The sequence below is a fragment of the Peromyscus leucopus genome, chromosome 16_21 (genome assembly GCF_004664715.2).
Source record: "Peromyscus leucopus breed LL Stock chromosome 16_21, UCI_PerLeu_2.1, whole genome shotgun sequence".
NCBI classification, from domain to species: Eukaryota; Metazoa; Chordata; class Mammalia; order Rodentia; family Cricetidae; genus Peromyscus; species Peromyscus leucopus.
The window spans coordinates 32791277-32817716 of NC_051084.1; the positions used below are offsets into that span (position 1 = coordinate 32791277).

The 26440-nt window shown below is 42.6% G+C and overlaps 1 protein-coding gene across 1 annotated transcript; it reads left to right on the plus strand.

Annotated features, from left to right (window-relative positions):
• The first annotated feature begins 584 nt into the window (after positions 1–584).
• On the plus strand, positions 585–26100 carry LOC114708906 (sulfotransferase 1C2). Its single transcript, XM_028892468.2, has 8 exons — positions 585–731; positions 12824–13001; positions 13363–13488; positions 16774–16871; positions 20710–20836; positions 21420–21514; positions 21649–21829; positions 23677–26100. Exons 2-8 carry the CDS (start codon positions 12851–12853, stop codon positions 23787–23789), a joined length of 891 nt encoding a protein of 296 aa, XP_028748301.1. The 5' UTR covers positions 585–731; positions 12824–12850; the 3' UTR covers positions 23790–26100.
• The last annotated feature ends 340 nt before the right edge of the window (positions 26101–26440 follow it).

The following is a 26440-nucleotide window of genomic DNA, read 5'->3' on the forward strand; positions in this document are numbered from 1 at the left end:
CAAGTTTTCAAAAATCATAAGAAGACTGTATAAAGACTTACTTCTTTGCACACCAGCACAGTTCCTAGTGATCAGCCAACAGTGAGTGAGTGAATGAATGAATGGTAATGATCACCAATTACTAGAGCAATCTCAGTATCTCTTTGTTTTTTCTCTTTTATTTATTAAGGGGAACTCCTCTGAACCTGTCTCCTTGTTTTTATAGAATCCACAGACTCTCCCTTATCTGTTTGCAGCACCTTCTGGCTTTCTAAATAGAACATGATGTCAGAAACTAGTGGCCACCAGTGGTCCCCTTAAGTGTCACCAGACATGCAGATGGTACAATGTCCTCCACAGAAACCTGGTTTCCAAGAAGTATGCTTCTGACATTTCCTCCCACATTGAGAATTAATTCAACCTATGTGCCCTTTTCTCCAGAGGACAGAAATACAACCCTGAATTCAAACCTAGGTGTGGCCAATACTATCAAAAGTAAGCTAGTTAATCAGAACCCAATATGGCAATGCTGGAAAGTGATTTCCTGAAGAAAGCCATAGCAGCCATGCCAAGATGTGCACACGCCTCCTGGATGGGGCCAGAGTGGGTGGATTCCTGTGCTGTCAGTCTTATAACTTGGGTCAGGGCACTCACTAGTCTGAAGGAGGATCCTGGTAAAAGACTCTCAGAAAAACAGGACGTGCACTGTACCTGCTTTACTGGTATACACTGCTTGCCTTTATACACCAACTGTAAGTAAAGATAGCCTAGATCAGTGGTTCTCAGCTTCCTGAATGCTGTGACCCTTTGATACAGTTTCTCATATTGTGGTGACTGCCAACCATAGAATTATTTTGCTGCTACTTCATAACTATAATTTTGCCATTGTTATGAATAGTAATGTAAATATCTGATATGCAGGATATCTGATAGGGGTTGAGACACACAGGTTGAGAACTGCTGGTCTATATCCTTGACTTTACTTAGTTCTTCAAGTGAATTGGATTTAAACACCAAATAGAAATTATGCTATTAGGGCTGGAGAGATGGCTCAGCTGTTAAAGGCTAGACCCACAATCAAAAATATAAGAAAACATGCTACTAAATTTTGCAAGATATGTGGGATTATTAGCTCTTTAAAAGACAAGAACAAATTTCAAATGACCTTCACTAACAAGAAAAATGTTATTTGCTTTGCTGTTTATTTAATTTTTTGACTTATTTTATGTATGAATGTTTTGTCTTTGCCCATGGAAGTCAGAAGAGGGCATGGGTCCCCTGAAACTTGACTTACAGATGGTTGTAAGCCACTGTGTGGGTGCTGAGAATTGAACCAGACCCTCTATAAGAGCAACCAGTGCTCTTAACCACCAAGTAGCCAGCCTGCTAGGGTTCCAATCTGAGCTTTGTACTGTGAACAGAGCTAATGCCTAGGTACCTTTGTGGCAAGGAGTGGGGGCAGCAACAGCAGCTGCCTCACATGGCTGCCAGAAATTGAAATGAAACTGTAAGATCTAATTCCTAGAACATGCCAGACATACAACAAGGCACTGTCTTATCATTACTACTGAAAAAGAAAAGTGTCAGTTTTAAAGGAGCAAAGACTTCAATACAGGAAAGCAGGTTGTGTCCTGGGACACAGATGCTGTAAAGAAGAACCACATTGTTCCAAATAACCATTTACAGCAGTTAGCACTCAGTTGGAGGATTCATGCCTATTGACAGATGGCAGACCAATGGACCCCTCTGTGTGCTTGGATGGACAGGAATTGCAACAGTTTCTCAAGGCAGTCCCTCATCTCAAGAAGTCTTAGAATAACTAAGGCAGAAGCAGCAGCAGCCACCCAGAGCCCATCATCTGCCCAATCAAAGCCTTCAAATTCAGCAAGACAAGGAGCACCCCACCCATCCTTGTGGAGATGCACTAACTCTCTCTACAAATTCCTGCTCTCTACAAATTCTGCCCCTTATGTCAACATCCAAATCCTGATTCTGGGAAATTAGCCCACACCCTCTCAGGAGTGAGTCTAAAACCCATCATGCACGTCCACACGTATCCTGTCATTTTGTTTCTCTGTGCTCTGGCTCTACTGGTCCTTTAATTTTGGAAATAGAGCTGGGAAATGTTAAGACAAATGAGACTCTATGCCAAAGACTTCTGCCAGAGGCTAGTCAGAGAAGTGTAATTTTTATCCCTCATCAAGGAAACTTTTCTTTGAAACGGAGAACATCGCAGAAAACCACAATGGTCAAAGTGCAGAGTACTGGCTGGAGTTCCAGTCCCAGCTGGTAGGTTTACAACAGAACTCCTGCACCTAAGGCTCAGCATTCATGTGGTAGAAAGGGCAGAAAGGTTGCAAGAGCCATTTGTTATGAGACTGTGTCTCCTAGAAATGTCAGAGAAATAAATGTACACCCATGGAGTCTCACCAACATGACTACCTAAGCCTGACCGGGACAAGGAAGACACCAACAGACACACCAATGTGAAAGAGGGAAGGCTCATGAGGCTCCAACCCTAGACAAAGAACTAAGCCAACTAAGGGATGCTGAGACTAGGAGAAAAAAATCTTCCCTGGGGAAGAACCCTCACATTGGTTATCCAAACCAAATGATTAGCCCTGAACGCATATTCATACAAGTAACATTATACAGACTGATCAGATTACATTTCTGCTTCTAGGAATATATACACATACATAAATGTATGTAACAGCAATTAAAGAAACAGAGGCCATGAATTTGAAAGAGAGCAGAGTGGAAGTACATAGGACAGTTTGGTGGGGGGAAAAAAGGATGAAATGTTGTAATTAAAAGAGTATTTTAATAAAGATCGTGCTAGAGAAAATATCATTTTATATTCTGATTATAAAATAGTAATTCAGTATAAAACATAGAAAACAAAAAACAGGAGAAAATGGGGTGGAGGGAGAAAGAGTTATGATTGGATTCAATCTTCTTGTCATTGCCAACATTTGGTGTCTCCTGCTCTCTTGATTGTAGGCATGCCGGAGTTTGGTAGCAGCAATAAATTATTATTGGAATTTTAATCCAATTCTTTTTCATTGGTTTATGGACTTTGTACAGGTCTTGTGCAAGTAACCACAGCTGCTGTGAGTTAGTTGATACATACAACAACCCTGTCATGTCTAGAAATCAGTATTTCACAGCTTTCTTCTACATCTGCAGGCTATGGCATTCTTTTTCTAGTTTGTGGAGTAATTTGCATAGCATTCAGATTAGTTCTTTGAAATTGTGCTAAAATTCTGCAGTGAATCTATCTGGTTTTAGGCATTATTTAATTGAGAAACGTTTTATTATTGCTTCAGTCTCATTACAAGTTATCGGTCTGTTGCAATCATTTATTTTTTATTGGTTTAATCTTGATAAGTCAAGAGGCTTTTAAAGTATATTTTTATGATTTTCTGAATTTCATTTGTGTATGTTGTAATGTCTCACTTTTTCATTTCTGATTTTATTAATTTGGATCTGTCAACACACACATTCACTTAGGACTTCATTCATTTAGGACATTCCTACATGGACATTCCTTTTCATTTGATTAGATTAACTAAGGGTTTGTCAAAGTGTTTATCTTTTCGAAGACCCAACTTTTTATTTAATTGGTTCTTTATAAATTTTTTGTTCACTTCCATTTCATTAATTTCTTCCCTTATTTTGATTATGTCTTCCCATCTACTAATTTGGGGTTTTGGTTTGCTCCTGGTTTTTAGAGGCTTTTGACTGCATCATTAAGTTATTAATTTTAGATCTCCCTATTTTTTATGTAGGTGTTCAAAGCTATAATATTCCATTGTGTTCAGATAGAATGCAAGAAATTATTTCAATTTTCTTGTATTTGTTGAGAGTTGCTTTTTGCCTAAGTATGTGGTCAATATTAGAGAGAGTTCTTTGTCCTGCTGAGGAGAAAGTATATTTTTAATGTTCAGGTGGATGTTTTATGGTTTTCAGTCCCATTGAATTATTATTTTGTTCAATTCCAATGTTTCTCTGTTGAGTTTGTGTCTAGATAGCCCATCAATTTGTGAGAATGGGGTACTAAAGTCATCCAATATCACTGTCAGGGTTAATCTGTGGATTTAGATCTAATAAACAGTATTTGTTTTATAAAATTGGGTATGCCTGTGTTTGGCGCATATATGACTAGAATTTTAATATTTACAAGTTTTTTTGAAGACCCCCCCCCTTATCTGACCCATGAGCTGTCAGAAGTGTACTGAATATTTGAAGACTTTCCATCCTCTTTCTGTCCTGGCTTCTAGCTGTCTGTTTCCACTGTGGCCCACTGTTTAACATTTCTGTCTTTTCATCTACTGGCATCTGGTTGGTGGCCCACGGTGTGGTGTGTGGCAACAGAGGCAAGCAGAGCTATTAGAGGGGTTAGTGGCACACAGCCTGGACACAGGGACTTCTGCTACAGAGCATTTGGGACTTGCAAGTCAACAAAGGTAACCTCCTTTAGAAAAGAGGAGGTAGAAGACATGTCAGCCATGAGGTCCTAAGAAGTGCAGGATCAAAGGAGATGAGGTAAGCTTTAGCTGAGCAGATGAAAAAAGTTTGAGAGTTGCCAGAAGAGATTAACACATGACCAGTTTGATTTCTAAGGTAGCCGAGGACACCTAGGGACATAATTTGCCTCCATGCGTGTATATCTATCATGGGATAAAACAAGTATAAATAAACACATACATAAGCTCTAATATTAGACTTTGGTTCTGTCCCTTCTGCATGTGGGTGTTGATGAATGTGCTCTGGAAAGAACCAGGATTTGTAACAAACTTAGTCTGTGCTAGGTGGGTGTGTTCATCACCTTGTTTTTATGTAGCGGTACTGATGGGAGGCAGCTAGCATGCCCCACATTTTATAGATGGAAAAAGTAAATATGAAAGAAGGTCCAGCTGAATGCCTGAGACCCTGCAGCCAGCTTTCTAGTTTCCTCATTACTGAACCCAGGCCTATTATTTACCAGTAGAACAAGACCTAAGGAACTAAGTACTGGCTGTTATGAAAGGAAAAAGATTTCTTCAACAAGCCAGCAAGACTAAGATAATGGACTAGTATTTGAAATACCTTTTTAACTCACACAGGTTTTAAGCTTCTTTTCACTATAGGCAAAGGAGGATGGAGGGTAGTTTACTTAGTTAAACATGACGGCTAATAATTTGTTTGTTTGGCATGTCTTAGCATCACCAGTTCTGAAAGGCGAAGAGGGGGGCATGTATGTCAGCCTTCATGCTGCTAGTTTGAATAACTAATGAGGACTACACTCAGCCAGTCACAGGTTGGTTCTGAGCAAAGGGCAGAGTGTGGGGACTTTGGGACACTTTCTTTTTCAACCTTTAGCATGGCTACACCCTTGTTTTTACACATTTTAGACTCTCTGTCAGACTAGGGAGGGAGAAACCCAAGCAGCAAGAGCATGAGGCTCTGCTACAAAGCCAGGATCCTGAGCAGAGTGGAGCGCTAGGTGGTCACAGAGAGGGAGGAACTGGGTGTTTGCCTCCATGCATTCATCCAAACAGCCTTGAGTCTGCTGGTACTCAAGATAGTGGAGATTTGTACTTGAGCAATAACAATACCATGAGAGTTACTTCCTCACTGGACAGATGCCAATGTTTGTTTCTTGCTATCTTGATTCTGCTAGTTAAGATTGTAGCTAACCACACTGACAGCAAAGCCTTCTGGATTGCTTGGTACCTGCTGAAGATCTGGTACTTTTGGCACAGTAGAATTTGAGCCTCTGTGCTTGCCATACCCCAGAAATGTTTTCCCGTTTCCTCTAAATGTACTTTGGTACTCACTGAACTCTGGGGCAGTCCAGCCTTGAGATTACTGACCACTAGAGCTTGAAGTTAAGAACACAATTTATCTTAAATGTTTGACCTAATTTGTTGGTGTATGTTCTTAGTCTTCAGTCATGTAAAGTGCTAATGTAGAAGTAGATTAGCTCAAGCCAGAAAGATGCTAAGTCCTTAGGAACTTGAGAAAAATAATAAAAGGCTTATTATGAAAGCAATACTAGCTGGGTTTGATTTAGAAATTCATACACTCTCCTCCCCATGATATCATTTCCCTATGCACCCTGCTCTCCTCCCTGGCCTGGACAGCCTCTCCCCTTGCCAGCCAACTAGCTTTCTCTAGTTATGACTGTTTCTTCTCCTTATGTCCCAGCTTTGACCATTACTCAAGCTGGGCCTATAAAAGAGGCTTGACCAGGTCCCCTGCTCAAGGTGGTTACTTATATGAGCACCGTGGCAAAGGATCTGTAAAGTTTACATGCAATGTAAGATCCGCTGGAGGGCAAGGGTGGAGGATTGCTATGAGCTTGAGGCCTGTCTGGAGGACAGTGTGAGCCCCTGTCTCAGAAAAAGAATCAAAAGGCTAACTACCCACAGAGATTGTTTCACAAAGGAGGCCACACTGAGTTAGCCTGACAGGATGAAAAGGTGGCTGTCTGGGAAAGTCTGTGTGTCTATCTGTCCAATTCTAAAAGTAGCAGGGACCATAGCTGTTGCAACCTATAAGTAGAGGCAAGAGAAAGTGACAAGGTCGTGAAATTTCTGTGAGGACTAACAGCATTCTCCCCCTCCAGCACCATCCACTCTCTCCACCCTCCTGCTTCACCTCCTTCCCCCAAGCTTCTATCAGGTTCTACTTGCCACCCTCCACCCCGACCTCGCCAGTGGGCCTCCAATACAGCATGTGGGGACACAATGCACTAGGCAGCAAGTATTTTTATTCCACCATCAGTTCTTGGCAGCAGGAGCAGGTTCTGATGACTGTCTTTCTCTCACAACCCTGCATACTGTGGCCATCACACCACCTTGTGTCTCTTGACATTCATTCCGCACGGTTATCAGAAGTAGAAAGTGCCACCATTCTAAGCACTGGATATCCTTAGCCTGCCAGACCTGAGCACAGCCGGCTGGAGCAAGTCAATTGCTCTCCTGTGATCAGCTGCTGCCCAGCAGCAGGAGAGAGGCTTGGACTACACACTAACTACAAGTCTGGGAACAGACCCCAATTTGAGAATCCGATTTCTACTGAGCCTCTTTGGCTTTTGTATCATTGTAAGATCAAACATTCAGGAATTCCCGCCCCCCTCAGCCCACTCCCAAACTCATCTACCCGAGAATGGTGCTCATTGGGCAAACGTCCACTACTGAACCACACCTCAGGCCTCATCTGTGTGAGGTTCACCCACTTTCACAGCCTCATCCAGCCCCTCAGCTCTACCTGTCTGGTACACACAGCCTGCTACAGAGCTGGTGGTCTCTGTGGACTGAAGACTGTGAAGTCATTACCTCCCAGTCGCAACTCTAAACCTCCCTAAACCCACAAAGGCTGGCTCTTTTTTGATATCTGCAGGATAAAACACACTCGTTTACAACACCTTACAACATCTTTACAACACCTGCCCACCTTTTTATCCATGCCCATTTCCACACACCCCATGTTAAAGCTCTAAGCCCCGGACTTCCCTACCAAGGTACACCTTTGCTGAAGGGTCCTAGCTATAGTTGAAATGTGATTTGTCCTCCCAAACCCTGGCAGGGGCTTGAGCCTCCGTCTTATGTTATTTAATGCTAAAGGATAGAACCTTCAGTGGGGCTTTTGTAAATGAATCTCCCATAGCTTTATAAGAGAAAGAGTGACCACGGAGAAAGACAGGGCCATTTGTTCCCACTGGGATGTGATAACACCCCAGGCCTGTGCATAGCTGTTTGGATTTCAAGCCTCCCAAACCATGAACTAAATACAAGTCTCTTTTTCTTTTTGTTTTTTGAGTCTCACTGCATAGTCTACCCTTAAATTAGTGATCTTCCTGCCTCAGCCTCCCAAGTGCTGGGATACAACCAGGCATCACCACGCCCAGGCTCTTTTCTCCAGAGAGCCTGACTCGGTTGTTTCAGAATAGTAACACAAAGCTCACTGGTGAAGCCTGCATATGCTTTCTGTATTTAGTACACCAACCCCTTCCCATACTATCCTCTAGATTTCACAGTCTGGAGTCGTGTATTTTTATTGCTAAATATAAAGCAAATGCCTAGAATAACAGGTTATTATAAGGTATACATCCAAGCCTTCAGCCAAACCAGGAAGGAGCAAAAACTTGCCAAACAACAAAGTTGCATTCCACACACTCCCCTTACCCAGTCCAGGCTCTGTCCCTCCCCCACTTTAAGAGCAGCCACTGTCCTAATATTTCAAAGCAACACTCCCTTTCTTTTCTTTATTTTACATACCAACCACAGTTCCCCCTAGCTCATGGACTCTGGACTGATAGCCGGGGAACCTACACAAACTGAACGTGGGTAACAGTTGTGTGGCTTGGGCAGTTTGTGGGGCCCCGGCAGTGGGACCAGGGTTTATCCCTAGTGCATGAACTGGCTTTTCTTTGTGCTAGGGATGGAGCCCGGAGCCTTCAGGGTGCTAGGCAGCTCTTCTCCCAGTGAGCTCCAACCCCAGTCTTCTGCTTTTTCTTGATAATTTATTAACATGCGTGACCAAGCATCCTTAGACATAATAGTTTAGGCTGGCTTGTTGGTCATTTTGGTCTCTTTAAATGTGTCCTTTTATGATTTTTTTTAAAGGTCTCTAAGTCTATACCTTCAATTTTTTTTCTTACCATCTATGTTGAGGGAGTGTATCATTGTCCTGCAGACTCATGCAGGTCTGTGCCCTATTGATTTTGCCCTGTGCTGAGGTTTCACAGTATCCTGTCCTCTAGACTTCCCAAACATTCTTCTTTGGATACAGTTGGAGTGGCAGTGATTTAGCAGGAACATTTCATAGAGAAAGCATTCTCCATTAAGAGACAATGTCTGATTGTCTTTCTTTTGTTATTTATTGAATATTAAGGCCCAAGATTTTATATTCATTGAGAGTTGCAAGAAGGTATTACAATTATATAAAAAGGAAAAAATCATCTTCTTTTATTTATTAGAATAATTCTATAAATAGAAATGTGCCTTCTAGTACTATTTGATCAATGAATATAGGAAAGCCAATACAAATGATTAATTCCCTTTTTTTGCCAATGTTCCAGAGAAGAGCTGGTTTCTGAGCTTGATCTAGTGCCCTAGTCTAGGCAGTTTAATCAACTTTTTCTGGAACAAGAAGTCCCAGATCAAGGTGTTAGGTGGTGTGTTTTCTCAAGGCCTCTGCTTACAGGTGGCTACTTTCTACTATGTCCTCACATGGTGTTTCCTCTGTGTACCCCCTGGTGTTTCTCTGTGGGTCAAAATCTAAGAAGAGTCCCAGTATGACTGAATTGGAGCCTACCCTAAAGACTTCATGTTGACTTAATCAAGTCTTATGGGTCCTATCTCAAGCAGTCACATTCTAAGGTATGAAGAATGGAGCTCAGCTTATGCATTTGGAGGCACATGATTCAGTCCATTGTATCCAATGATGCTTTTACAATATAAATGTATACATATAGTTTTCTGTTGCTCACAAATGTAACAACTTAAAATGACACAAGCACATGGTAGTACATGTGGTAGCACATGCCTGTAATCCCAGCATTTGGGACAAGAGGCAGAAGGATCCTGGCAAGTTTGAGGCCAACTTGGTGTACATGGTGATACATATCAGGGCACTGTTTAGAAGAAAAAAAAACATGGGTTTGTTAACTCATACTATTTTATTGTTGTTGTTTTGTTTCGATGTTTTGAAACAGAGTCTAACTTTAACCTAAACTGGCTTCAGACTCACAATCTTCCTGTCTAGCTCCTCATATTGCTTGCCATTGCACCCTGCTGGTCATTTTCACTCCTGGAGGTCAGACATCTGAAAGATCACAGGCTCTGGGTAAAATCAAGGTACCGAGTTGCACCTCTGGAGGCTCTAGAAAAGCATCCCTGCTCAGCATCTTCCAACCTTGCTCAGCATCCTTCATCCCTGCTCAGCATCCTCCATCCCTGCTCAGCAGCCTTCACCCCTGCTCAGCATCCTCCATCCATGCTCAGCATCCTTCATCCCTGCTCAGCATCCTTCATCCCTGCTCAGCATCCTTCATCCCTGCTCAGCAGCCTTCATCCCTGCTCAGCATCCTTCATCCTTGCTTAGCAGCCTTCATCCCTGCTCAGCAGCCTTCAGTTCTGTGCAGGTGAAGGACACAGGCTGCTGCCTCAGCTTCTAGAGGCCTTGATGTCTGTTCCCCTTTGTCTCAGAGTTGGCAATGGCAACCAAGTTAAACTACACTGAGTGCCCCCACATCCTCCAGCAGTGCTCTATTGGAGATTAGGATGGGAACATCTTTGGCAGCCATGATGGTGTACACCACCATTTTCATTTGAAAAGGACAAAAATACATGAAATCATAACAATTCCTGGGTGACATAGCCTTCCTTGTGCACATGGGATTATTGCAAGGGCTTTTTAAATTTCAACGCACGCATCCATACCTACAACTTAAAATGAGGCAATTTTAAAAGAAAGATGATGGGATTTGTAGGCAGATGCCAGCTGAGGTCCTGAGCAAGCCATTGATCCTGTGGCTCACAAGCCTTCCCATATTTAGAAGAGTGATGATTATTTCTTTGTGTTAAAATTGTGATGTGAATTAAAAGAGAAGGGAAAATTTGGGCAGGACCGTGAGAAGTGTCAATGCTCCAAACCAAGTGAAGTAGCTTACCCTTGTCACCTCAGCACAGAGTGGGACTTAGGCAGAAGGACTGTGATTCAGTGCCAGCCTGGGACACACAGTGAGTTCTGGGGCACCTTGGGATATATAGAGAGACCTTGTCACACTCTTTACCCCACCACCACCCCAAAGGGAAGAGAAGGATGAAGAGATGGCAATAATCTACCTTCCTCTGCTGAAGCTGACTCCACCACACCTCAGAGCATCATCAAAAAGTCCACCCTCTCTGCCATATTATTATAGCTGCTGCTTATGTCTGAAATGTTTTCAAGAATAATTGGTTTTTCATTTTCAGAAAGCACTGTGTCTATGCTAGAGAACTAAGTCACCCTGAAAGCTGGTGTGGCCAGATTGGGCACACTGTTCCTTCTCCCACTCCCTAGAGTGGCCAAGCCAGTTTCCTTTATTCAATCTCTAGCAATTACTTACTCATTTCCATAAAGACCCTTTCCATAAAGACCCTTCCCTTCTAATGTTCTGTGGCTCAAGTTATGTAGGAATTAAAAATGAGTCAGTGTCCAAAGGTACTCAGCCCAGCACATTGTAGCAGTCACCAAATGTCACCTTGTCAATCCTCGGAACAGCAGTAGTAAATGTCTTCTGGAATTGCAATATTAATTTAATCTTGAGTAAGGAGGCTCACTCCTCCTGCTGTCCTTTTTGTGTATTTCCAAGTCTTCTAGGTATAGCAAACAAACATTACAAAAAATGTGCATCTCTCCAAAAAAGACAAAGTAGACTAGAAGCACGTGAGAAGAAATTCATCACTAGTCATAAAGAAAATGCAAAACAAGGGCCGGGCAGTGGTGGCCCACACCTTTAATCCCAGCACTCGGGAGGCAGAGGCAGGCAGATCTCTGTGAGTTCGAGGCCAGCCTGGGCTACCAAGTGAGCTCCAGGAAAGGCACAAAGCTACACAAGAGAAACCCTGTCTTGGAAAACCAGAAAAAAAAAGGAAAAAAAAGAAAATGCAAAACAAATCTATTGGGATGTATATTTGAGCCAGTTACATTACATGCCAGTGACAGAGTCCTATACACTGCTGGTGGATGTCTCAAATGATACAGCAACTGAAGAAAGGTGCTATGAGAACTCAAAAAATGTCAACATACAATCCTGCAGCTGTGCTTTGAGTTATAGACCCAAAAATATGAACACGGGGCCTTAGATATTTGTGCATTGCATTTAAAGTGGCATCATCTGTGGTGCCTGAAAGAAGGCACTCAGGTGCCCATGGATAAGCAAACAGATAAACAAAACATAGTGCAAGCAGGCATGCAATAATACTCAGCATTAATTAGGAAGGAAATCCAATGACATTCCAGAATATGGCTGATCCTTAAGAACATTAAACGACATTAAGCAAACTATTCACAAAAGAACAATTTCAATTTACTTATCTAAAGCATCTCAAGTTCAAAGAGATAGAGAAATGGTGGTAGCCAGGGACCAGGGACCAGAGATTTAGCGCTAATGGGCACCTAGTTTCCATCTAGGAAAGTGAAATGTTTCCTGGATGCAGCATGAATCTTAAAAGTTCTTATAAAATCAAACCCGAGGCCAGTTATTGGGGTCCATGCTGGTAGATCAGAGAGACAGAACAAGCCACAGCTAACCTCACCTGGTCAACTTCTCAGCTGGTCCTGTTTCCTCAGACTGGAAGCTTCTGTGTCCTCATCCCAATGGCTCTCAGCTGAACTGCTGCTGGAAAGCCTGAAGCTTAACCAGCCACATGCTTAATCAGCCAAATGCTGCTAGTTTCTGGTCCTCACGCCTTATATATCTTTCTGCTTTCTACCACCACTCTCTGGGATTAAAGGCTGGCTTTCTGGGATTAAAGGCATGTGTCACCATGCTTGGCTGTTTCCAATGTGGCCTTGAGCTCACAGAGATGCAGAGGGATTTCTGTCTCTGGAATGCTAGGATTAAAGGCGTGTGCTATCACTGCCTAACTAGTGGCTTTTCTCTGACCCCAGATAAGTTTATTAAGGTACACGATATTTTGGGGAACACAATACCACCACACCTGGAGATGGAAGGTGATGGTGGACATACAACACTGGAAATATTACTAATGCCACGGAGCAGTACCCTTACAGCTAAGAGTCCTTTTCATGCTGTGTATGCTTTGCCCCAGTATTTGTAAAATCCCATTATGTTCTTTTCTCACAGGGACTGGACCCTCCACCATAAGACATCATGGCACTTACCCCAGAATTGAGCAAGCAAACAAAAAGGAAAGAGATAGCAGGGATCACCCTGATGTCTGAAACCGTGGACAACTGGAGCCAGATTCAGACCTTCAAGGCCAAGCCAGATGACCTCCTCATTTGTACTTACCCTAAATCAGGTAACTTGGCAGAGTGAAAGCTCCAGCCTCACCCTCTGAGACATCTGAACTCCTCACCTAGTTAGAACCCCCTGCAATGGCAAACCTGCCCCCCTTTTGATCCCATGGTGGGCTCCATCTCAAATACCCGTAGCCCTGGGTTTTCTGAAGCCCACTCTCCTCTGCTATCACTGTGCCGGGGAAGAGGTGGGCTTCATCGACCCTGTTCTACTCTCCACAGAGACCCAACGTCTTCCTGACGTAACTGATAGGATCCTGGCCTAAGTGGAAGGTGAAGGCAATAGCTGGCCCCACATCCCTTCTTCGGGATGCTTGAAGAAATAGTCAGTTTTAGGACTCTTACTCCTCCCTGTCTCCTCAGGGACAACATGGATTCAAGAGATTGTGGACATGATTGAGCAGAACGGGGATGTAGAGAAGTGTCGGCGGGCCGTCATTCAACACCGACACCCTTTTATTGAGTGGGCACGGCCACCCCAGCCATCAGGTAAGAGCCCCTGACTCCCTGTGTGTTCCTCTCCTGCCTTGTCTCCCTCCTCGCCTTGTCTCTCAATCTGTCCTCTTCCTCTTCCTCTCCCTCCTCCCCCATTTTTTGAGACAGGATCTCTGTACATAGTCCTGGCTGTCCTGGAGCTCACTATGTAGACCAGGTTGGCCTCGAACTCACAGATGTCTACTGAGTGCTGAGTTAAAGGCATGTGGTCACTATGCCCAGATTCATCTCTTTTCTTGTCTTTATTCCCACCAAATGTGAGTCAGCAAGGAAGAAAGATGTACGTAAAGGTGAAGTTCTGCCTTATTTTCTTATCACACTTTTTGCTCTGATCATGTGCAACTGTAGAACACAAGAAAATGCAAAACTTGACTCATTAGCAGTTCATAGACCTCTGCACTCAGTAGCCTACCCTATTATAACCAAGTGCTTCCTTGGTAATAATACACACACACACACACACACACACACACACACACACTGGTGGAGCCAATTAGTTTTGCCCAGTTGAAAAGCCTTTGTTTTTTACCTAACATTTAACCTGATGATGTTTCTCTTCACACATGAGCGAAAGTTCACCAAACAAGCAGAAGACAGAAACCAGCACAGGGGCTGATCTCCCTCAGTCATCTCACTGCAGAGTGATGTTTAAGAAAGGCTTCGGAACCCTAAGAAGCGCTGCTGTGAGAGCAAGTCTAGCATTGAAGTGGGACACTCTTGAAGCAGTCATTGGCAGGCTCTGATGAGTCCTTTCAAATGTCTCCAGATGGGAAGCTCCTGAGCAGATGCACTTAGGAACCTGGGACCCAGGCAAGGGGATGGATGTCTTCAAGTCAGGATGTCCTTTCTGCCTGTTTCTCAAAATCCCTGACTGTGTAGGTGGCCACTTGCTTTGCAGTTCCGTATCTGGTCCAGCCCTGCTGTGACTCCTCTTTGGGGTGCCATCCCAGCATAGACTATTCTGACTGTGATTATTTGGGGGGGTGGGTGATCTTCCAAGTTATCTTTTCTAACTCCCTATCATGTGATTTGTTTCCTCATTTCTCCTGAACTGACTTAGAGCATTTTCCATCTGGAATAGCTTCATTTTTGGAACAATCGGATATTGTGATATTTGACACCCATTCAGGAAACAAGAGGACAGTGTGTGGTTTCCCACTCTCAAAGGAGACTATTTTTATGCATCACAACCAAAGACGGTACAAAGAAATTACCCAGGCACCCTCTACAAGTACATCAAGTAGATCAAGGTTTACTTTCTCACCCTTTTCCTGAGATGAAAAGTGCTTCATCTTCCAGACACAGACACAGATTTCTGTTCTGTGTTCCGGCCTTCCAGAGGCCAGAATGATCAGTCTCTTCCCCACGGGGGTCACTGAGCACAGCTCCAGGGACCACAGATGGCAGCTGTCAACAGTCTCTCCTGCCTTTCTGCCTGGCAGAGCCTGTTCGCTCTTGTCCCCAGGGGCATGTCTCTTGAATGAGGCCATCTCTTGAACTAATAGCCACTTCTGTTCTGCCTTCTCTGAACCTTTAAATCAAGTCATGCTTCTTTCCTTGCCAAATTGCACACTGCTCATCTCTTTCTGTTTTACTTGCTCTCTTTTACTGTGGAACTGAGTAACAGCCACGAGCAACAACTACCACATGACACTGTTCAGTCTTGAGATGTCCTTGCTAAACAAATTAGCCCCTTATTTGTGGATTCAAACTCACATTGATTCTTAAGACATGGGCAGTATGGGGTCAGACTCTTCACCAAAATGTAATAAACTAACCTATAGCCCAGTTCTCAATACAGCTCCTTTAAAACGTCATGAGCTGGGTCTCCATTATCTACTCTTTTCTCGGCATTCTGCTCTTCCAAATCACCACTAGAATGGTCCATTAAGCTCTGCATATAGTATTTGAGGGCTTTTCTAGCTTGAAGTTTGACACCCAGCTCACATGAGTGCGTCAAGATGTTTGAGGCAACTGATCACATTGCATCTATAGTAAGGACATAGAGATGAATGCTAATGCTCAGCTCACCTTTTCCCTTCTGTTTAGTCTAATTCCCCATTGTTGCTACCCATGTTCTGTCAGTGAGCCTTTCTGGAAACCCCATCATAGACATACCCACCCAGAAATATATTTCACAGTGACTCCAAGTCAGTCAAGTTGATAATGGAAATTAAGCATTATACCTGGTCACTTTCCAGACCTCACATCATGTAAGCAATATGGAAGGTCGCTTCACAGCATACCCTCCTGCTGCACATTTATAGTTAAATGCTACTGATTATCAGTCATATTTCTAGTTTCTGTAAGTGCCCTCCTCTGTGACAGGTTTCTTCGATTAAAAGAATCTTTAACATCAGCTATGAATCAGAGTCCAGATTCAAATGTGCCACCTAACAGCTTGAATTCACCACAGTCCTTGATGTGACAGACTAAACCCTTTGAGATACCCATAAAATGCTTTCAGGTTTGGGTTTAGAGAGGACTCTGAGAAGAGTTTAATTTGATATGGAAGGCTTGTTAAAAGAATCGTTAACTCCATGGGCACACAGACAGACAGCAACAGGGAAGGGCTCTGGTGAGAACCTAGGTGACATGATAGAATGAGGGGGGTCCATTCTTATAGGTCTCAGAGGAAGTAGGAGGTTTCATGTAGTCAGGCTGTCTCTGATCCCTATACGTAAGCAGGAGGAGAAGGAATTCCAGGGTAGGAATGTGTAACTCCAATGACGTGTGTGGGGTACCCACTGAGGTTGTACCCATTGCACAGGTGAGTGGTGTGTTGCCACTGGTAGCTCTCTGATATCCTGAGGTCTGGTAGGCTGGACCTATAAATTTCCTTGGAGAAGGAAGAATGGAGTCTGCCATTCTCCTGGAATTTGGGCACCCAGGGAATCTGTTATTCTGTGGGCTTAGAGATCCACATGTAAGTTCTTGATGTGGACTTGCCATTTCCTTTATAGAAGAAAAAGACTGCTTCAGGTGGGCCTGAGGACCAGTCTGATTTGGATTTTCTCAATAGAACACACTTATAAAAAACTCCATCTTATCTTCTATAAACTGACAAAGTAAATTCATTCAGAGCTCATATCCAGCTCTCAAGCTCTGTGAGTCTATAAAAACAAAGGCAATACCAGTAACTCTCTAAAGGGTTCCCCAAAAAAAGCCAAAAAAATAGGAAGATCCATGTGTGGATGATAGGTAAGGTGGGGATCACCTGGAGTGGAAGTTCTAATGTGCTGGGCATACTGTGCATTCATCTCCTGAACTCTGTTAAAGGTGTGGATGAAGCCAATGAGATGCCATCTCCAAGGAGACTAAAGACCCATCTTCCCACTCAGCTGCTGCCACCATCTTTCTGGACAAGCAACTGTAAGGTAAGACAGCAGCAGTTCCCCTGGGGGCTGGGGCAGGAAGCCCAGAGAGCTAGGCCTCCAGAAGCTGGGGAGAATACCTTCTCCGGTAATCTCTATCCACGACCTCTGAGTATTAACACTCAGCAGTAAAATCAAACAACACAAAGATAGAGTCAGTAGAGTGGTGTGATGTGAAGGCAGAGGCCAGACTGAGCTGTTAGAGAGAGTCTATTCTTCAGTGAAGTAGACTGGGGGATGGGGAGTGGGAACCATAGGCTGTAACTTATGGGAGGTCACATAGAATGGAGCAGAGACAAGATTGGGTAGAAAAAGTGCCACGGATTGTTCAGAATGGTAAATTGAAGTAAAGCCACAGAGTAAATGCTTGTCTGCAGCCTCAGAAGCCTCCAGGTTTGTTTCACTCTTTCTAGGACTATGTCACGTACCCTAGTGTCTATTCTAGTTTGTTCCTGCCACATAGAGAATGCTGGACCAAGCGAGGTATGTACAAGGATAGAGTAACCCTGCAGTGGGTAGTGCTGAGGTCCTATAATGAGCTAGTATTTGCTGAGAAGTATACGATATTCATAAGTTGGAGTAAAGGAAAGGAGGACAAAAAGGGTCTAGAGAGATGGCTCAGTAGTTAAGAGCAATGGCTGTTCTTCCAGAGGACCCAGGTTCAGTTCCCAGCACCCATATGACAGTTCACAATAGTCTGAAGCTTTAGTTCTAGGGGATTCAATGCCCTCTTCTGATTTCTGTGGGTACTGCATGCACATGGTGCACATACATACATACATGTAGGCAAAACACCCATATAGATAAAATAATTTAAAAATTCAGTATTGTTTAAAAAGGACTAAAAGATGTCTAGATAACAGGAGTATAGTTGGGACTCCTATGAACAAATGACTTATCCCCTGACAGTAAAGCTGAGTGAGGGGTGAACATTCTATTTCTGGCATTACTGATACTGGATATCACAAAACTACTGAGGAATGCCCCTTTAAGTTTTCCAACTGAGATCAAACAAGGAAAGAAAGTCCCTGGGTTAAATAGATAGATAGATAGATAGATGGATGGATGGATGGATGGATGGATAGATAATAAATAAATAAATAAATAAATAAATAAATAAATAAATAAATAAATAAGAAATAAAATTCAGGAAAGCAAATTGAGCCAGGAGCTATGCCGGAATATTTGATGCCCTGGGTATTTCAGAAACATTAGCTTTGATGTTTGTGCAGGGACTGGAACAGAGCTTCAGCACAAGGAGGAGGAGAATGAAGAAAGAAAGCAAAGAAAGCAGGGGTATCAAGGGCCACCATCCTCCATGAGTAAGTGGAGGAGTTGTGCTCTGTGGTCCAGAGAATGATCTACAATAGCAAGATGTAGTGGGTAGCTGTTCCAGCTTTGACCTGGAAGTACTACCCCCAGTGAGGCTTCTGGTAACTGTCACACCTACCTATGACTGGCCCCTGAGGTGGGGCCGAGACAGGAGCCCTTAAAACCTGAGATCCAGATGTGCCAGCTCTCTTGGTTCTTGGTGATCCTGGATGCTGGATGGTAGACCAAGCGGAGTTCTTCAGAGAACCCAGCTGGACTGCACCTTATCTCTCCTGAATCCTATAATCAACCCCTTTACTAATTGTAAGTTATCCCCCAAATAAATCTCATTTTTAACTACATGGAGTTGCCTTAATAAATCCACCAATATCTGGTACCCAACATGGGGCACGAACCCATGACCCTGGGATTAAGAGTCCCGTGCTCTACTGACTGAGCTACCAATATAGCTATGTTTTCAGTTTTGAAGGAGTGAGTTTATTAAATATGCAGCAAGCCAAAGACAAAAATAAGAATAAACAGTAGGCAGCAGGCAGATGGAGAGAGAGAGAGAAAGAGAGAGAGAGAGAGAGAGAGAGATCATCAAATCAGGTGCTTAAAGCATTCATCAGAATTGACTGAGCAAGCCCTCTTGAAGTAGTCAGCTGGAGTTCCCAACAGAGAGAGTCCCGGGCAAAGAAGAGTGTTCCCCTAGGTAAGGCTTCCAAGTCAAGGAACAAATAACAGCAGAAAGATAATATCACCAAGGCGGGACTCACACTGATGAAGATCCCTTAGCACAGACTTACCCATCAACAGTCCCAGGCAGAGCAGAATAGGCTTTCAAGTAAAAGGACAAATAGCAGCAGTTAGAGGTAACATCAGCAGATCCTGTGCTCATAATGTTTTCCAGAAACTGACTGAAGAAGTTGAGACATCAGCTGGAGTTATAGGTTGAGCTTTCTCCCTATGGTTGAGCTTTCCCAGGTCTGAACTTCTTGCTTCTCTTTCCCAATGGGCTAAACAAAGTAACATCTGTAGGAAATAGTTCACCTTCTAGATGTTCTCAAGAACATCTTTACTCGGGCAATTTTCCTGTTCCCTTTCCTCCCTGTCACAGAGTTAGGGGACCAGTCTATCTCCAGATAAGGGGTCCTGGAGAACACTTAGATAAACATGCTCAGATGTGAAATGGGGATGGAATGACTCTACTTCCAGGACCAGCTTCTCAGTGAATTCAAAAAACACCAATTTACCAATATAATACACATTGTGGACAGTAATGGAGACCCCGGGCAGCTTCTGGGTAGCCTGTGTCCTCTCTTAGAGGTTTTTAAAGATGAGCTCCCTCTCCCTGCCCTGTGCAAGACACTACAGGCTCACAAGTCAGCAAAGGTGACCCCCACTGCCAGAGTCATCAGTTAGCTCAGGCCCCAGATTACCACCATGCTCACCAACTTACGTTTAAACATACCCAAAGGGAAGACCCATCATAAGGGTGACTACTAAAGGAACATCAGAGTTAGCCCCAAGAACTTCTGACAAATCTACTATATGTAGACATAAGAGAATGTTAAAGTTGTACAAAAATGAACAATTGTATCAAAATGACATGGAGAAATAAGATGCAATTATAATCAGAATTTGTCAAATAAATAAATGGTGTTTAATAATTGAATGTATATATGTTCATATATATATATATATATATATATATAAATCAAAACCAGCCTAACTCTCATATTATGCATCTGAATAGGAAAAAAAACATGTGAACTTGGAAATGGAATGTAATGAGGGCTGAGAAAAGAAGCGAGTCATGTGATGTGGCTGGAAGTCACACACATGGAAAGGAAAGAAGACACTCACAAAATGCCAGGCAATATTGAAGTAAAAGACAATGTAAGATTCAAAGCTTATGAAATCAAGCGGAAAAAAAAATAAGCCAAACCTTTAGAAAACTTTCTCTATTGGAGCATGGCCACATGATGACTTGGAAGAACCATGTGTTAGATCTCTGAGATGGTGACAGGGTCTCTCAGCAGGGTTCCTCAACCTGGCCCTTATTCAACCAACCTAGCATTTGCTTAGTCAGGTATATAAAAACACACAGGAGCAAAAATAATTATCTTGGAGGAATGTCTGTGCTCACAGAAAATAGGAGACTCGGTCATGGTGCTGTTCCATGACGCAAACACAGGATGGAGCTACTGCCCATCCAAAAATCAAACTGAGTTTTTTTTTTTTTTTGGGCGGGGGAGGCTCATTGGCATACATGTGGCAGTTGGATAACGGGTCTGAGTTTATAGAGGAAGAGTTTGCTCCTGATAGCAAGGGGGAAATCAAGACTTGAGTTAACTATGAATGAGTTAATAGGGCCTGGCTAGACGCAGCATAATTGGCAATGATGTTCCAGGTTGTACTGCCTGTGCAGAAGGGTTGAGCGTCCCTCAAGGGGTCTTAGTCAAAGCAAGAACTCAAAACTTCACATATTTAAGCCCCTTTAACCCACCTCTCTTCCTTTCCAAAGTTCCTGTATGTGGCTCGAAACGCCAAAGACTGCATGGTTTCCTACTACCACTTCTACAGGATGAGTAAGATGCTGCCAGAACCGAGCTCCTGGGATGAATATTTTGAAAACTTTATCAATGGGAAAGGTAAATAGAAATGTTCGGTGCCCCATGTTCTTACTCCAGTACGGTTGAGTTGAGAGAACCACTCAAAACAGTTGAGTCCCTAGAATGTCATGTGCCCTTAGACAAGTCCCACCACTAACAGGGACGAGGTAAAGCCAAGAGGCTGGCTTTTTTCACAGTACAGAACCCTAGCTCTCAGCAAGCAGCCACATCCTACTTCAAAAGCCTGTATTCAGGGATTCCTGGCCTGTAGAGCTACCCTTATCCTGGATATTCCTGTCATAATACAAGGGTGCAGGTGATTGTGCATAATCCACACTATCCTTTCATTAGCATTTAAGGCAAAAACCATAACACTAACCCAAAGCACATGACCTCAGAATCAAGTATATCAGTGTCCTTAGGATATATCAGACACAAGATTTTTCCTTCCACCATGTCTCTAGCCTTTGATGCACTTGAAGAAGGAGAAGGGAGAGGAAGAGGAGGAGGAGGAAGAGAAAGAGGAGGAAGAGGAGGGGGAGGAGAGGGAGGAGAAGGAGGAGGAGAAAAGCCTGACTCTCAGGAGGTTTATGTTCATGAAAACTGTTTTTGTTTGTTACAGTAAATTGGGGATCCTGGTTTGACCATGTGAAAGGATGGTGGGAGATTCGAGATAGATACCAGATTCTCTTCCTCTTCTATGAAGATATGAAGAGGGTAAGTAAATTACTGCTCCAGGATCAGGGACAGGGAAGCTGCTTGAGGAATGTGTTTCTGACAGAGATGTCTGGACAAATGGGATCATGTTAAAACTCTATTCCAGTCCAACTCAATGTTACCGTCACCCACAGGACCCAAAGCATGAAATCCAGAAGGTAATGCAGTTCATGGGAAAGAACTTGGATGAAGCTGTGCTGGATAAAATCGTCCAAGAGACATCATTTGAGAGAATGAAAGAGAATCCTATGACAAATCGTTCAACCATTCCCAAATCTATCCTGGACCAGTCCATTTCCCCTTTTATGAGAAAAGGTTTGTGAGAAAAGATCATTCTTTATCCCTTATTCTGAGACAGTATACCCCAAATACACATACCATGCTCCCAAGAAGGCTAGAGACTCATTCCTATTGTACAGAGATTCTACAAATCAAATCTTCCAGATAACTAAGGCCAGGTCTATTCTTGGTGCACACCTCACTGGGAACCCTGCCTGAGGTTAGACTCTTCAGCCCTGAGACCTTGAAACGTTAGTTCTCTGCTGTAAGGCTCTTCTTGTAAGTACAGCTACTGTCCACACGCATGCCTCCTGTCTTCCACCTGTGCCTTTCTCCTACTCCATAGCCACTGCTTTGGCTTCTATTCACGACTTAGTTTTGACCATGACCCCTAAACGCTCAGGCTCATGACTTCCAACATGTACTGCTGTGAACCAACCTCTTAATGCTTCCTACTTTTTGAGAGAGGAATTCTAATGGGCCCAGGTGGTCCAGTTTTAAGGGGAAAGTGTTGTTGTTTACTTAAAAATTAGTAAATTAAATAACTGTTAAAAAAAAAAAGTCAATACTGATTTGACCATTTCACACAGCTCCTCACTAAAACCCCTTTCCCAAAAAGCTAGAAACAGCAGGAAGCCCCTCCCTCCACTTCATTAGCATATGCATTTCCTTTCCATAACTGTACAAGGTCCCTCCCTCCCCACCCCCCACCCCCCACCCCCACCCCCATGATCCTTGAAGTCTACAAAGTATCCCAGGCCCCTGAAATGAAACAGTGATACCTCTTTTCTGAATCCATGGTGAGGATTTGATGGGTAGCCTTTCTTCAAGCCCATCCACACCCACCATTCTCTGCATACACTTGTGTTTGCTTCTTTGCTGGCTTGCTTTGGCCCATAGACACAGAAATATAGATACCACGATAGAAATTTGTTCACTAAAGCAAAAACTGTGGCTGTAGTGTACAATTTTGCTTACCAGAATATGAACCATCTCTCTAGAGCAAGGAGCGAAGATCTCTGCTCATCACTGTTTGTTCAGGCCTCATGGACATGTTGTCATTCATCATAGTATTTCTCTAATTATAGAAACTATACATACTATATTTAAATTTTTATGATTAATGCTATAATAAACATGTTTGTTCATCAAATTGAATAATTTTCTGCAAGAATCACAGGTGTTACACAGAGTATTTCCCTATCTAAAATCATTTTAATCACTGCTTGTTGAAAAATATGTCATTCTAATACCTCCAAATTCTTTTTCAGTGAGATATAATCTACATAAAAAACAACTTACAGAAATTAATTGTACAGTTCAACCATTTTTATAAAAACAAAACAAAACAAAAACTAACCAACATCTGAATCAAGGCAACAAAGAATTCCATCACCTTGGGACATTTCCTCTGATAGCCTTTCCAGTTAAGCTCTTCCTACAGAGAACAATGTTCTCATCTTTCACTCTCAGTTGATGGTTAGTTTTGCTTGTTCTTAGATGGCATATACATGGAATGTCACAATATATATTTTCTTATGCCCAGGATCTTTGGCCAGCAGAACATCTTAAGATCCCCTGGTATAGTTATATGTCTAACATTCATTCATTTTTACAACTGTGATTATCCAGTATGTATGTATACCAGAGATAGAGCCAAGATCCCAGGTCACCAAGTGCCCTTGTATCAGTTGTCCACTTGATTTGGAAGCTGGTGCCCCTGCACAAAGACCACTCAGGCTGCCACTCAGACAAGAGAACTGAGGAGCTGAGGAACTGGGTCACTGTCAGGCCAGGTCCAAAGTGGACACTCGGCACTCTATTCAAATACATGAAGTCTGTCAATCAGAGACTAACGCTCCTGTCTGGGCTTCATCTTTTAGGAACTGTGGGTGATTGGAAGAACCACTTCACGGTGGCTCAGAATGAGAGGTTTGATGAAATCTATAGACAGAAGATGGAAGGAACATCTATAAACTTCTGCATGGAACTCTGATCAAGTCATAGAGATAGATATCAAGAACATGGATGCTGTCTGCAAGCATCAGCCCAACCAAAAGAAGCTCCGAAAGGACACTGTAAATGCAGAGGATTGTGGCTCAGACTCTAGGATTATTAACATCACATTATGATTTTATAAAAGCAGATCATGGCTAATGAGTATTCTTTCCACTATTCAGTACAAATTTGTAAGACAGCTTAATAATCCAAGGAAAACCTAAGTAAGACTTGAATACTACAAATTTTAAGCTGCTAGTCATCTAGAAGAGTGGTTCTCAATGTGTGGGTCATGACCCCTTTGGAGGCACATTTCAGATATCCTGCATATCATATATTTACATTACAGTTCATAACAGTAGCAAAATTGCAGTTATGAAGTAGCAACAAAATTTTATGGTTGAGGGTAACCACAAGGAACTGTACTAACAGGCCGCAATAGGAAAGTTGAGAACCACTCTTCTAGAAGGTACAGCCTGACTCTGAAATATACTACCTTCAGTACAAACACACAAATATTAGATATCATCTATACAAATGTACATGAAATTCTAATGTCTTCCCTGCTCAATCAGGGTTTTGCCTGGTTATAATAGAAAGAATCACTTTGTGAACAACTTGTTGCAACCAACCCATGGGAACATGTTCCACCTGGGGGAGAAAAATGAGGAGGTGTCAGAAATCCAAACCTTAATAAAGGGAATCCTAGATCTGTGTCATAAGAGAAACAGAAAGAAAGATCATATCACGATGAAAGCAGAAGGTAGGCATGGTGCTCAGTTTGGAGACAACTGGGTTTTGATCAGCAGTTGTCCCATCTGAGGAGCAACCTGTAACCAAACCAAGTGTCTCTTTTACCTAGTTTCCATTTTTGCCCATTTGAACGGAGCCTGTCTGTATTTGCTTGCCAGCATACTTATCTCTATCGCCCACTAGTTCCATGTCTTAGTCACCCTCTTACTCCTAGTACCCCAGGCAGTGTGGGGGCACACAGCATGTTGCATGAGTGAATGATGGGCACAGAAGACAGAAAGGCAGGCATGTTTCAGGTCATAAATCCTCAGCTTTTACCTTCTCATTTTAGTTTCAAACAGCAGCATTCCAAAGCTGAGAGCAACAGAGGTAGTCTATGGTGAAAGCAGGAATCCAGGGTACATTACAAGAGCTAGAATGCCGATTGCTTTCTATCAAGCCTACATTTTCTCCTAAAAGGCCACATGATAAAGACCTGGACCCAGCATGGTGTTCCTGCGAGGAGGAGGTGTTAGAAGGTGTAATAGAATTCAGTGGGTAGAAGCTAGGTTACTGTATCATGCCCTGAAAGGGAATGGGAGTCCCAGCCCCTTGGTCTTCCTTTCTTTTCCTTCTTGGCTATGAGGTGGGCAGTTTTGCTCTGCCATCTGCTCCCATCATGATATTCTGTCCATCTGACCATGGAATGTAAATTCCAAAACCATGAACCCAAATAAACCTTTTGTCTTTAAAAGCTGATTATCCCAGATACTTGTTATAGTGAAACAAAGCTAACACATTCACCATGACATGGCAATAAAATACTCACTCCTCCCTGGAAACCCACTTCATTTTGTCTGACTTATAGATGAGTGGTTACTGCTAAGATTTAACTGAAAGTACATAGGTAATTGATACCTTCTATCATGTAAAAGATATTTATATCCTAATTGGATCATAACGTTTTATTGATTGCTTCTATGTCTTATTCACATTTGTAGTGAAGTTATTCAGAGATTCTCTAGGTATAGAGTCTACTCTTACAATTCTAAACCAAACCAAAGTATCTACACCTGCTTCCCTTCAAGGTTATGTTCATAGCAGCTCGGAGTCACTCCAGCTTATTTAAGGAATACCCCGTGTCTCCAACTATGTCCTGGTTAATAGTTGATTCAGGGTAAGCTGTGGAAGCTTTGTTGTAACAAACTCAAAGTTCTTCAGTTCTGGATTTGTCTGAGTGGGAGTTTTCCTTTGTATCAGAATTTAAAACAGCAATACTTGAAGGAGAACATGTAAAGTACACTGTGAGTTTAGTAAGCACAAGATTACATTCACAATTTACACTTTGGTAACTTTAATAATTATTAATTTTGGATCCAAGGATGAATCAAGTATCTGAAACATTACATCAGAAGTATAATTAAGTAATTGTTAGATTTATATTTTTGTAGATATTTTGGTTTTATTAGAATTGATTCATGATTCTTTCACTCGCATGTCTAATAGACTCATGATTATTTTCCTGGCATGTCTCTGTACACAAAATTTAATAAAAGAAAGTTTTAATTATTACTTTATTTCTTTACTAGCCATCATTTGTTTGTTTCTACTCATGATAAATACTGAAAGCAGTTTGGGTGTAGGAAAAGTGGGTAGTAAAAATGATTCGGTCCTGGGTAATAATGGGCCTCATTAATACACTCATGCCGCTTTCCTCAACAGATGCTCCCTGGTTCTAGTATTTCTAACATTTTGGTGTCTCCATTGCAACTTAGATTGCATGGTCACAGCTCCATCCATGCCCTTTTGGGGCCTCTCTGTAGGGATTCTGACCCTGTCAGCCATTGCCTGGCAGAAGAGTAAGACTTTATTATCCACCGAGTCTTGGTTCTTTTATGCTGCCTAGGTCCTGCTGCC